Consider the following 14560-nt stretch of genomic DNA (forward strand, 5'->3'; position numbering starts at 1 on the left):
GCCAGTTCTAAATATATAAAAAGAAATAAACATTTTAGCTGTAGTCAGTGCACGCTACTATTACATGGCGTTTTACCCGGCTGCTGGCGATCAATGATTTTATTGTGCAGTGTCTTTGTGGGCCGAGTCGTGGCATGACAAATACAAATAGATGCTTGTATAAGTAGTATCACGATAAAATAATATGGCAACGTTAGAATGAAACACCAATGAGTGATCGGTGGTAATGTAGCTAGCTGCCCAGGGTATATCCAGCACCATTGCGTCGCAATCATCCAGCAACATTGGTACTGGCTATTGCCCGGGCTTGTGGCCCGGCCAATAGCCAGTACCATTTGTGCAGTGTTTGTTAGCAACTACTACTAGCCAACAGCCAGTGGAATGTGGTGACGTGATGGTGCTGGATATACGCTGGGCAGCTACATTACACGCGATCACTCATTGGTGGTGTCATTCTAACGTCGCCATATTATTTTATCGTGATACTAATTATACAAACATCTATTTGTATGCCACGATTCGGCCCACAAAGACACAGTACAATACATTCATTTGATCAGATGTTTTTGTTAGCTACGTCGATCACCTATAGTACCGACCCTTGTTATATATTCTCCGACTATGCATGTCACGATGACTAAACCAGTTAGATCTATCCATATATGGTTCTACCACATCTATCTGATATCAGCACTAGGTCGGCTCGGGCCAAATATAGGGATCGTCTTACTAGACATGTCATATTAGGGCATTTTCGAATACAATAAAATTACCTTTTAGCGAAGGCATCAGCCTTGGTGGTAACTCCGGTGGGGAGAAGAAAAAACATTGCACACGTGTAATCCGCGAGGGTGGATGTTGCAGCCCGGCCAACGGTCTGGGACTGGAGAATGCCACTGGACACGGATGGATCATTTTTCAGATTGTTTTTTTTGCGGCGACTGCAAACCTGGCTGAAAAACTCTTCCTCCAGTGCCCACCTCGGAGGAGTCAACCAACCCCCCTGTTCACTGGGGGCTGGGCGTCAGTTTCCAATAGGAAAGCATACACGTGTGTCACGTGACACGGGAATTCTGGGAAATGTAGTTGATATTTATGCTCAATACTATATACAGAGGTGCGGACCGAATTAATATATTGGTATTAATAAAAAAAGAGAACTACGGAAAATCACGTACAGGGCAGAAAAGACTAATGCAAAACTCCACGTGTTTTCCAGTAGTAATCTGTCTAAGGGTTAAGGAGTGTTCATGTTGCACGGTAAGACTACGGTCACACATTTAACATGAATCCAATATGTAGTTACTGTACTGTACTGTACTGTACTGTACTGTACTGTACTGTACTGTACTGTACTGTACTGTACTGTACTGCATTGTATTCTATTGTGTATGTATGTATGCAGCTGGTCCTCGTCTCCAAGACAGATTTCTCCCGAGGGAGACCCAAAAAAAGTAACCTTGAAGAGGTTTTTAGTGCACTGGCACACAACCAAGTATACATGAATCACACTTTACTTACCCAAGCCAAGTGATACTCATCATAATGCTTATAATAATAATAATAATAATGACCGCCCGTTGCTGCCGGGGGAATGAAACGAGAACCGTGCGATGCAAAGGCAACCGACAAATAGGCGCAGGACATACCAGGACTTGCTTTTTAGATATTAACCCATTCCGGACGGGAAGCCCGTTTGGTGTTTTAAGTATTACTAGAACTGTACGTGCCCGTCGGCCATTGGCCTACTTGAGAACTGTGTATCTTGAGGCACTGTGTGTGTGCCTGTGTGTGTGTGTGTGTGTGTGTGAAGACTGCAAACTGATTGGTTGAGCCTCAATTGGCTGAGGCAGAGGCTGGAAATTGCACAGGTGAAAGGAGTTGGCCTCATTAGGCCCACTGGCAGAGCAGCGACATGCCAAAGCCTACACGGTTGTGCAGTCAACGCACTGTCATTGGCCAGTCGCTGTGATTGACAGCCTAAACCTAACCCTAACCTCAGTAAAACTATACCTAAACCTAACCCTAACCTTAACCTCAGTAAACGTAACTTACCCAGGGGCGTGGTTATAAACACAACCCGTGTAGTAATTAATATGTCGCGGCAGAGCCTGGCCCAGGTGAAAGGAGTTGGCCTCATTAGGCCCACTGGCAGAGCCTGGCCCAGGTGAAAGGAGTTGGCCTCATTAGGCCCACTGGCAGAGCCTGACCAGAGCCTTTTGTGGTGGTTCTGGAGAACCGTGGGTCGGACCGACTCGATACCTGGCTCTGCACTCCCTGTGCGGGTGTGGAACGTGTGTGTCGAATGTGAAGTCGGTGGATCAAACGGTTCTCGAGTTACGTGCATTACAACCGTACACGCACACACACGCACACACACACACACACACACAGAGACGTGGCGCATTTATAGATAGATATTTGACATTACAGAACATCCCTTTGTGTTTCACTGCCATATACGTTATGTTTTGTGGCTACCCATGGACAAACCTTGCAGTACTTCCCCGCAGGCTGTGTGCAGGTGGTACTGGCTGGGACAGTTGATGTGCTTGCAGTCCTGTAGGCTACCTGGACAAACCTTGCTGTGAGCCAGTGTTGTTCTTGGCAGCAAATACCTATTTTAGTTTAGTCATAGTCTTTGAAATGAAACTTCATTTAGTTTTAGTCACCTGGAATGTTTTAGTGTTAAGTCTGGTTTTAGTCGACTAAATGTCATGTGATTTTAGTCGACTAAATCTACAGTTGATTTAGTCGACTAAAGTGTATTTAGGCGGACCTTAATGCCGTCGTAATGGCTGATTTTTACACGGTCCCAGCCAGTACCCTGGCTGCGACGCGTTGTCAGCGTGTAGATCGGCTACTTTCAGCATGCAACCAAGTGTAAATTGACTTATACTGGATCTCTTGTCCACTAGAAAGTGTCAATATATTTAGTCTTATAGTTTTAGTCATCATAGCTTAGTTTTCATTTAGTTTCCATTTAGTTTTCGTCAGTGAAACAAAGGTAGTCGACGAACATTTTTCGTCTTTAACAGTTTCAGTCGACGAAAGAATCAACACTGCTGTGTGTGTGTGTGTGTGCAGGGGTACTGACTATAGAGCGCCGCAGTCCCGCCCCCTACCAGGGCCCAGGAAATGATTCTCCGTTAATTTTCCTCATAGACATTTCAGAAAGTATTTATTTAAAGACGTTTACGCCGCGGACAAAGCCAACTCTTGTCGTGACAAATCATGACAACAAACACAATTTTTTAGAAAGAATTAGAAAGTAGAAAAAAACGGCAGGTTACAACACTTTTTTTGTTGTTTTTCTTCTATGTAATTATTTGTTTGGTCCAAAATATTGTGTGTTGTCATGATTTGTCACGACTCGAGTTGGCTTCGTACGACGCTTAAAAGATCTTTAAATAAATACTTTTTGAAATGTCTATGGGAAAAATGCATTGTGATTCATTTCCTGGGCCCTGGCGTCGTCATGAAAGGGGACTGCGACGCTCTATAGGGCAGCTGATGATGTCATCATTAATACCTGGGCAGACCTTGCAGCACTTGCCCGGGGACTTGACGGGCAGGGAGCAGGGGTACTGGCTGGGGCAGCTGATGTCATTATTACCTGGACAGACCTTGCAGCACTTGCCCGGGGACTTGACGGGCAGGGAGCAGGGGTACTGGCTGGGGCAGCTGATGTCATTATTACCTGGGCAGACCTTGCAGCACTTGCCCGGGGACTTGACGGGCAGGGAGCAGGGGTACTGGCTGGGGCAGCTGATGTCATTATTACCTGGGCAGACCTTGCAGCACTTGCCCGGGGACTTGACGGGCAGGGAGCAGGGGTACTGGCTGGGGCAGCTGATGTCATTATTACCTGGACAGACCTTGCAGCACTTGCCCGGGGACTTGACGGGCAGGGAGCAGGGGTACTGGCTGGGGCAGCTGATGTCATTATTACCTGGACAGACCTTGCAGCACTTGCCCGGGGACTTGACGGGCAGGGAGCAGGGGTACTGGCTGGGGCAGCTGATGCGCTTACAGTCCTGCAGGCCGTCGTTACAGGAGCACACGATGCACTCCAACACCTTCCCCAGCACGGGATGCCACATGTCTCCATGGGAGAACGTCTTCCCGTTGTACATACATGCTATGGAGATACAAAATAAATAAATAAACAACAGTGTTTACTGTATACACATGCTGTGAGGAAAAAAACATGTTTACTGTAGATACAGTTGGGTGCCACCGATATTGTCCCTTATCATTTGACCCATTTAGGCCTGACCTCAAAATTTTAAAAAATCCTTCTAAATCCTCCAGTTTTCTGAAATAAATATTTTCACGATTTTTCAAAAATAGCAGACCTACAAGCTCGTAGCGCGCCACTCGGTGGCGCGCTATGAGCTTGTAGATCTGCTATTTTTCAATAGCTAAATTATAACATGATGTTTAAAACACCAAAAGGGGTTCCCGCCCAAAATGGGTTAACTGTCCTTTTGCGCAGATCACGCAAACCTCAGCAAAAAGAAAAGGACAATATCGATGGCCTCCAACTGTATATATATATATACAGGCTATGAGATTAAAACACATGCTAACTGTATATACATGCTAGGAGATGGAGAAGGAAAAAACACACGCACATGTGCATGTGCTAGGGCATTCACTTCTAGTCATTTTTACTAGTTGACTAGTGGCCTAGTTTACTAGTCGACTAGTCGACAAGTTGTTTAACTACCTATTATAGTATAGTAACTACCTATTATGGGGGAAATCAATATTTGTACATTTAAAAACTTACATACATACTGTACATTGGTGACTATAACTATAATCTACCTGATCTTGAGGCCTACAAAATCAAAAACAAAACAAAATCAACTAGTCAACTAGTACCAACAAGGTTGACTAGTGGATTTACTGGTCGACTAGTTGAATAGTCGACTAGTTGCTTAATGCCCTATAGCTGCTTGAAGCATGTGCTGTTCTGGCAGCTTTTGATATTACTATTAGTAAGTAAACAACATCAGGAAGAAGCAGGACTCAACCATCAGGATTTGAACTCCATTCTTCATATGTCATCACACCGGAGAGAGACTAGTGTCTCCCTCCAGAGCTTCCCCCAGCACTCCCCACACACATGTCCCACACATATGTTATACTTTCAGGAGTGTACAGAGTTTCAGGAGTAACAAGAGATGGTCATTCCTTAAATGGACTCTATTCTATAGTTAACTCACACAGTTTGAAATAGGTTTACATGAGTCGGCAGTATCTAATGAGTTGGTCAGTGAAGAACAGGTGGTAATTAGAGTGTTAAGTATCATCTACTAGTAGGCTACATTTAATTAATCAATACCATAGTGTTTATATGCATTTTCGCCACCACAGTGCACAAAGAGGTGGGTTTTCAGACTACGACGGAAGACTGGGAGAGTGAGTCTGCAGTCCTGACTGATTGCAATGGGAAGTGTATTCCATAGTTTTGGAGCCAGAAGGGAGAAGAGTTTGGGACGTGTGGTGGAGCGTTGTCCCGGCGTTTTTTAGTGAAGGTACTTTCAGCTACTGGCCAAAAGTGGAACCGCAGCACACGTGTTCCTGGAGGTGGATGGACGTTCAGTGACGTCGTGTGCGAATAACGTGGACCTCAAATTTGAGGTCCGCTCTCAACTTCCGCTCGCTCGAGCCAATGAGTTGTAATGGTACTATACCGGCAGTCTTCCGGGTGCTTCAAAACGCAAAACTGAGCAACTTCCATTGAAATTAATTTCAGGGGGTGGGGGTGGGGCTGTCGCTCCCGGTCCTCACTCTATCCTTTATAACTCTATGATCTGAGCACACGGGAGGCTTTGTAGTGTCCGAAGGGGGGCGGTTTGTATAGGAAAGGGGGCGTGTCTGATAAAACGAATACTGAGTAATGAGCCGCTAACATCGACGTTCTGATACTTTTTTGCTAGATTAATCACAATTAATCAAATGTCGTTATCTCGGGCATGCCGTCCTGGACAAAGGTAAGTTACTCTCGTTATCTCGAGCACGGCATCTAAACTGTTAACTGTTGCAACCCTAGTTAGAAGACAGTTCAGTGTGTGTGTGTGTGCGTGCTTGCGTGCGTGCTTGCGTGCGTGCGTGCGTGCGTGCGTGCGTGCGTGCGTGCGTGCGATGTGTGCGTGCGATGCGTGGACCGAGCTCACCTCTCTGGTGTTTCCTCTGCAGTAGGATCTTCACGGTGGTCTCGGCGGCCCCTTTGAGGTTGAGTTTATTGAGCCTCAGGCCTCTGAGAGGGGTGGTCCTCACTGCGGCCCCCCCTGAGCTGCTGCCATGCAGGTGGTGATGGTGGTGATGGTGGTGGTGGTGGTGGGGGGGAGGGCGGGGGGGACGGGGGTCCGGGGCCGGCCGGCTCTTCAGCTGCTCTCCTCCTGAGCACTGGTCTACCGAGTGTCTCTTTGTGTGTATTAGAACAAGAAAAAATAACATAGTACATCACTGGTTAGCCTCAGTCCCAGCCTTACACATCTGCGAAGAGAAAATCCTGGTCACAACCTAAGACAGAGAGTGTATAGAAGAGAAAAGCCTGGTCACAACCTAAGACAGAAAGTGTATAGAAGAGAAAAGCCTGGTCACAACCTAAGACAGAGAGTGCAAAGAAGAGAAAAGCCTGGTCACAACCTAAGACAGAGAGTGTAAAGAAGAGAAAAGCCTGGTCACAACCTAAGACAGAGAGTGCAAAGAAGAGAAAAGCCTGGTCACAACCTAAGACAGAGAGTGTATAGAAGAGAAAAGCCTGGTCACAACCTAAGACAGAGAGTGCAAAGAAGAGAAAATCCTGGTCACAACCTAAGACAGAGAGTGTAAAGAAGAGAAAAGCCTGGTCACAACCTAAGACAGAGAGTGTATAGAAGAGAAAAGCCTGGTCACAACTTAACACAGAGAGTGTATAGAAGAGAAAAGCCTGGTCACAACCTAAGACAGAGAGTGTATAGAAGAGAAAAGCCTGGTCACAACTTAACACAGAGAGTGTATAGAAGAGAAAAGCCTGGTCACAACCTAAGACAGAGAGTGTAGAGCAGAGAAAAGCCTGGTCACAACCTAAGACAGAGAGTGTAGAGCAGAGAAAATCCTGGTCACAACCTAAGACAGAGAGTGTAAAGAAGAGAAAAGCCTGGTCACAACCTAAGACAGAGAGTGTAAAGAAGAGAAAAGCCTGGTCACAACCTAAGACAGAGAGTGTATAGAAGAGAAAAGCCTGGTCACAACCTAAGACAGAGTGTATAGAAGAGAAAAGCCTGGTCACAACCTAAGACAGAGAGTGTAAAGAAGAGAAAAGCCTGGTCACAACCTAAGACAGAGAGTGTAAAGAAGAGTAAAGCCTGGTCACAACCTAAGACAGAGTGTATAGAAGAGTAAAGCCTGGTCACAACCTAAGACAGAGAGTGTATAGAAGAGAAAAGCCTGGTCACAACCTAAGACAGAGAGTGTATAGAAGAGTAAAGCCTGGTCACAACCTAAGACAGAGTGTAAAGAAGAGAAAAGCCTGGTCACAACCTAAGACAGAGAGTGTAAAGAAGAGAAAAGCCTGGTCACAACCTAAGACAGAGAGTGTATAGAAGAGAAAAGCCTGGTCACAACCTAAGACAGAGAGTGTATAGAAGAGAAAAGCCTGGTCACAACCTAAGACAGAGAGTGCAAAGAAGAGAAAAGCCTGGTCACAACCTAAGACAGAGAGTGTATAGCAGATAAAAGCCTGGTCACAACTTAAGACAGAGAGTGTATAGCAGATAAAAGCCTGGTCACAACCTAAGACAGAGAGTGTATAGCAGATAAAAGCCTGGTCACAACTTAAGACAGAGAGTGTATAGAAGAGAAAAGCCTGGTCACAACCTAAGACAGAGAGTGTATAGAAGAGAAAAGCCTGGTCACAACCTAAGACAGAGAGTGTATAGAAGAGAAAAGCCTGGTCACAACCTAAGACAGAGAGTGTATAGAAGAGAAAAGCCTGGTCACAACCTAAGACAGAGAGTGTAAAGAAGAGAAAAGCCTGGTCACAACCTAAGACAGAGAGTGTATAGAAGAGAAAAGCCTGGTCACAACCTAAGACAGAGTGTATAGAAGAGAAAAGCCTGGTCACAACCTAAGACAGAGAGTGTAAAGAAGAGAAAAGCCTGGTCACAACCTAAGACAGAGAGTGTAAAGAAGAGTAAAGCCTGGTCACAACCTAAGACAGAGTGTATAGAAGAGTAAAGCCTGGTCACAACCTAAGACAGAGAGTGTATAGAAGAGAAAAGCCTGGTCACAACCTAAGACAGAGAGTGTATAGAAGAGTAAAGCCTGGTCACAACCTAAGACAGAGTGTAAAGAAGAGAAAAGCCTGGTCACAACCTAAGACAGAGAGTGTAAAGAAGAGAAAAGCCTGGTCACAACCTAAGACAGAGAGTGTATAGAAGAGAAAAGCCTGGTCACAACCTAAGACAGAGAGTGTATAGAAGAGAAAAGCCTGGTCACAACCTAAGACAGAGAGTGCAAAGAAGAGAAAAGCCTGGTCACAACCTAAGACAGAGAGTGTATAGCAGATAAAAGCCTGGTCACAACTTAAGACAGAGAGTGTATAGCAGATAAAAGCCTGGTCACAACCTAAGACAGAGAGTGTATAGCAGATAAAAGCCTGGTCACAACTTAAGACAGAGAGTGTATAGAAGAGAAAAGCCTGGTCACAACCTAAGACAGAGAGTGTATAGAAGAGAAAAGCCTGGTCACAACCTAAGACAGAGAGTGTATAGAAGAGAAAAGCCTGGTCACAACCTAAGACAGAGAGTGTATAGAAGAGAAAAGCCTGGTCACAACCTAAGACAGAGAGTGTATAGAAGAGAAAAGCCTGGTCACAACCTAAGACAGAGAGTGTAGAGCAGAGAAAAGCCTGGTCACAACCTAAGACAGAGAGTTTAAAGAAGAGAAAAGCCTGGTCACAACCTAAGACAGAGAGTGTATAGAAGAGAAAAGCCTGGTCACAACCTAAGACAGAGAGTGTAGAGCAGAGAAAAGCCTGGTCACAACCTAAGACAGAGAGTTTAAAGAAGAGAAAAGCCTGGTCACAACCTAAGACAGAGAGTGTATAGAAGAGAAAAGCCTGGTCACAACCTAAGACAGAGAGTGTAGAGCAGAGAAAAGCCTGGTCACAACCTAAGACAGAGAGTTTAAAGAAGAGAAAAGCCTGGTCACAACCTAAGACAGAGAGTGTAAAGAAGAGAAAAGCCTGGTCACAACCTAAGACAGAGAGTTTAAAGAAGAGAAAAGCCTGGTCACAACCTAAGACAGAGAGTGTAAAGAAGAGAAAAGCCTGGTCACAACCTAAGACAGAGAGTGTAAAGAAGAGAAAAGCCTGGTCACAACCTAAGACAGAGAGTGTAAAGAAGAGAAAAGCCTGGTCACAACCTAAGACAGAGAGTGTAAAGAAGAGAAAAGCCTGGTCACAACCTAAGACAGAGAGTGTAGAGCAGAGAAAAGCCTGGTCACAACCTAAGACAGAGAGTGTAGAGCAGAGAAAAGCCTGGTCACAACCTAAGACAGAGAGTGTAAAGAAGAGAAAAGCCTGGTCACAACCTAAGACAGAGAGTGTAGAGCAGAGAAAAGCCTGGTCACAACCTAAGACAGAGAGTGTAAAGAAGAGAAAAGCCTGGTCACAACCTAAGACAGAGAGTGTAAAGAAGAGAAAAGCCTGGTCACAACCTAAGACAGAGAGTGTAGAGCAGAGAAAAGCCTGGTCACAACCTAAGACAGAGAGTGTAGAGCAGAGAAAAGCCTGGTCACAACTTAAGACAGAGAGTGTATAGAAGAGAAAAGCCTGGTCACAACCTAAGACAGAGAGTGTAAAGAAGAGAAAAGCCTGGTCACAACCTAAGACAGAGAGTGCATAGAAGAGAAAAGCCTGGTCACAACCTAAGACAGAGAGTGTATAGAAGAGAAAAGCCTGGTCACAACCTAAGACAGAGAGTGTATAGCAGATAAAAGCCTGGTCACAACTTAAGACAGAGAGTGTAAAGAAGAGAAAAGCCTGGTCACAACCTAAGACAGAGAGTGTAAAGAAGAGAAAAGCCTGGTCACAACCTAAGACAGAGAGTGTAAAGAAGAGAAAAGCCTGGTCACAACCTAAGACAGAGAGTGTATAGAAGAGAAAAGCCTGGTCACAACCTAAGACAGAGAGTGTAAAGAAGAGAAAAGCCTGGTCACAACTTAAGACAGAGAGTGTAAAGAAGAGAAAAGCCTGGTCACAACCTAAGACAGAGAGTGTAAAGAAGAGAAAAGCCTGGTCACAACTTAAGACAGAGAGTGAATAGAAGAGAAAAGCCTGGTCACAACTTAAGACAGAGAGTGAATAGAAGAGAAAAGCCTGGTCACAACCTAAGACAGAGAGTGTAAAGAAGAGAAAAGCCTGGTCACAACCTAAGACAGAGAGTGTATAGAAGAGAAAAGCCTGGTCACAACCTAAGACAGAGAGTGTAAAGAAGAGAAAAGCCTGGTCACAACCTAAGACAGAGAGTGTATAGAAGAGAAAAGCCTGGTCACACCCTTAGACAGAGAGTGTATAGAAGAGAAAAGCCTGGTCACAACCTAAGACAGAGAGTGTATAGAAGAGAAAAGCCTGGTCACAACCTAAGACAGAGAGTGTATAGAAGAGAAAAGCCTGGTCACACCCTTAGACAGAGAGTGTATAGAAGAGAAAAGCCTGGTCACAACCTAAGACAGAGAGTGTAAAGAAGAGAAAAGCCTGGTCACAACCTAAGACAGAGAGTGTAAAGAAGAGAAAAGCCTGGTCACAACCTAAGACAGAGAGTGTAAAGAAGAGAAAAGCCTGGTCACAACCTAAGACAGAGAGTGTAGAGCAGAGAAAAGCCTGGTCACAACCTAAGACAGAGAGTGTAGAGCAGAGTAAAGCCTGGTCACAACCTAAGACAGAGAGTGTAGAGCAGAGAAAAGCCTGGTCACAACTTAAGACAGAGAGTGTAGAGCAGAGAAAAGCCTGGTCACAACTTAAGACAGAGAGTGTAGAGCAGAGAAAAGCCTGGTCACAACCTAAAGCAGAGACGCTATCGGAAGTGTCGGTCCGGAACATCCGTCAGATATATTTCCCCCGGATACGATCATATATACGACCAATCACAACACTTGTTTCATACGTGGAGAATGTAAACTGATCTGTAAATGTGATTCATTGATTGAAGTATTTATTAACAGTTTGCAGAATGGGTACATTTCACATGACTCCGGTCGGGTTTTTCCACCACCGACCGAGAGAACAACAACCGGTCAAGACACCACATTTTGCTCTTCAAAATAAGTGCTACGCGCGATAGGGATAGCATAGCATGTTACGTTGTTGAAAATGTTTGTTGAGACGGAGGAGGAGGAATAAATTATGCGATGTTTTTCATACAAACCTAAATGTTCAACAACAAGTTACAACCACAGTTCCTTTGGTTTTTAGAAGGAGCTACAAGCTAGGAGGAGGTTATGATTACATACTAGGCTTGCTACCGTAGCTATAGGCTTACCAGGCTATGAATCAGATGATTCACTCCATCGCGACTATTATAACTATGATCGCGCGGCATAGCTGTTTGTTTTTAATAATGCCGCACGCCTGCACTTTTTTTGGATAAGCATGAAGAAAGATGAATAAGAAAAAGAAACATGAAATCACGGCAAGAGCTACTGTAGTTTGACTGTCACCAAACTGGATATTATTGGGCAGAGTGAGGAGGGACAGGCTGCTATACTACTGTACCGGACGAAACGACGACACGTCTCCAATCTAACTTGTTGAACAAACTACAGTAATATTGTAATAAACTCACCAATAGTAAAAGTATTTACACACTGTAGTTGTCCCCATTGAGCGTATGAGCCTATGAGGCATATGCTTTTTGAAAATCTGTCTTAAATGTTGCCAGTGCAGCCAGCCACCGCCGCACACCGCACCTACACGAGTGACGGTGACGGCAAAACCCACGTACAGTCGGCTTGTATATGATATGAAAACAATCAGCCAGGAAGGGATTAGTACTTAAGTTGGAGAACTACCAACAAAACAACAGAGCTCACAGCTGCATGTCTGCTGTAAAAAAAAAAATCATAAAAAATCATAAAAAATATGAAAAATAATATTAACGATTACTCGATTTTTGATTTACAGTGTCGACTACCGTTTTGCTAGTCGACTAATCGACTAATCGATTTTTATGTTAATGCCCTAACGCGCGATAAAACCTTGCCAATGCACGATAGATAGATGAATGAATTAGTTGAAGTAGAGCGTTGTTCCGGGTGCTTCAAAACACCACTGAGCAACTTCCATTGACATGAATAGCAGGGGGCGTTGCAGTCTGTTCTCTATCCTGTATAACTCTATGGGTGGACTTCAGGCAGCTATATTGATAGAGAAACCTATAACAAAATAAAAATAAGTTTGGCGTGGGACTGGGCGTGATTTCAGTCCTTAACCCTAGCCACAGACTGGATATGCCTTATGAAAAGACGTTGTGATGTGAGAAATAAGTGAATGGATACCAGGAGGGTTTATGGAAATATACAACACAATCGCTACATAACAGTGAGCGACATTGTTTGCACAAGTACTGTACGTACCGCGTATAGAATCCCATGCGCATCCCTGCGGTGCAGTTATTGGTGCAGATAATATAAATAGGATGATATAATTACCCGATTGTGCTGAATATAAGCTTTTTATAAAGGTTTTTTTTTCCAATGGAAATATCCTAAAAAAACGGGGTCGTACTATTTTACATTCAATGTTCTTTTTTCCACAAATGAGTCTTGAAACATGGGGGTCGTCTTATAATCAGAGTCCTCTTATATTCGGCACAATACGGTAATGCGGTTGGATAACGGATCCATAATGAGCGTGTACACGCAGTTTCGGTTGACAAAAAAAGTCCATCCGCGCATCTCTAGTCCATGGCCCGGTGGGGATGTGGCGTGCAAGGTTCCACGGCAATCGGATGCTGAGTTCAAGATCTGAGGCATTGTGTACAAAACGGAGGCCACTCCTGCAAACTTTGGAAGACAATCTTAGCCAATCGGGATGGAATATGAAAAATCTATAAAAATAGATAAAACTAGAAAAAGTGCCCTTCTGGGCACAGGTCTCCACCAGGAGGATAGGAGTGTGTGATGTTTGGCAAAATGTTTAGGAGTAATATAAACATGTTTTGTGTGTGTGTGTGTGTGTGTGTGTGTGTGTGTGTGTGTGTGTGTGTGTGTGTGTGTGTGTGTGTGTGTGTGTGTGTATGTGTGTGACACGGCTTGGCCTGTTGTAGCGCCACCATGAGGCTGATTTGAAAACTGTCAAGTTGCATTTCTTCCTCAGCCTAGTGGGAATATGCATGCACAGTTTCACCGCAATCGGACGCTGCGTTGAGTAGTTGTGGCGATTTGTACAAAACGGGTACAAAGCTACTCCTGAAAAGTTTAGAAGCCAATCGTAGGCAATGAAGGTGGATTATGAGAAATCAAACAAACCCGTCTTGATCACATGACTATGGAGAGCATGTGTACCGATTTGCGTGAAATTTGGATAACATCTGAAGGAGTAATATTAGAAAATGTGCTTTACATATGTCGGCCTCCTGGTGGCGCTATAAAGAGAAGATGTGAAAAATTCCAGGCAAAGGTTTTTCCTTGGCCTCTAGGGAGTTGGCATACAAAGTTATCCACAAATCCGTGCAGTTGGAGGTAAAACACTTTTCGGCCAGTTATAGCGCCACCATGAGGCTGAGTTGAAAATGTTCACGTGGCATTTCTTCCTCGGCCTAGTGGGAATGTGCGTGCGCAATTTCACGGAAATCACACGATGTGTTAATGATTTGCAGCATTTTGTTTAAAACTGAGCACTACTGCGAACTTTGGAAGCCAATCTTAGCCAATCAGGATGGAGTCTGAGAAATCTGAAAGACCCGTTTCGTTGAATGGCTCTAGAGAGACTGTGTACCAATTTGCGTGATGTTTGGACAAAATCTGTAGGTGTGCTGTCCAAAAACTTGTTTTGCACAAAGCGGCCTCCTGGTGGCGCTATAACAGGCCGTTCTGAAAGTTTTGGGGCAGAGGTTCATCATTGGCATCCAGGGAGTGTGTGTGCAAAATTTGGCATCGACCGGGTTAACGGTGCCGGAGATTAGCTGTTCACAGACGGACGGACGGACGGACGGACGGACGGACGGACGGACGGACGGACACACGGACGGACGGACGGACACACGGACGGACGGACGGAGTGCAAAACGGACGGACGGACGGACACACGGACGGACGGACGGAGTGCAAAACATAATCTCTCCCCATGCCTTCGGCCTGGTGGAGACAATAATGGTTAATGTGGCACAGATGTGTTCCAACTTCCAGGAGCCAGTTGCACCACCTCTCACTTAAGTTCAAACTTAGCCTAATTACAACTTCAATATGGATTTGAAGTCAAGACTAAAAGCCATTTAAGTTTGAACTTAGTGTGAGGTGGTGCAACAACCACAAGTGTTACGTTGGTAACAGAGGTCTAGCA

At 44.7% G+C, this 14560-nt stretch overlaps 1 protein-coding gene across 2 annotated transcripts in view; it reads right to left on the reverse strand.

Moving 5' to 3' along the window:
* Nucleotides 1-14560, reverse strand: part of chrdl2 (chordin-like 2) — a 42531-nt gene that overhangs the window by 8363 nt on the left and 19608 nt on the right. For both annotated transcript variants that reach the window (XM_079507193.1, XM_079507192.1), the window contains exons 7-8: nucleotides 6189-6438; nucleotides 3953-4141 (exon numbers count right to left, since the gene is read on the reverse strand). In XM_079507193.1, the coding sequence (XP_079363319.1) occupies nucleotides 3953-4141; nucleotides 6189-6438 (439 nt within the window). The remainder of the gene's footprint in view (nucleotides 1-3952; nucleotides 4142-6188; nucleotides 6439-14560) is intronic.

The sequence above is a fragment of the Electrona antarctica genome, assembly GCF_951216825.1.
Source record: "Electrona antarctica genome assembly, chromosome: 8".
Taxonomy (NCBI): domain Eukaryota; kingdom Metazoa; phylum Chordata; class Actinopteri; order Myctophiformes; family Myctophidae; genus Electrona; species Electrona antarctica.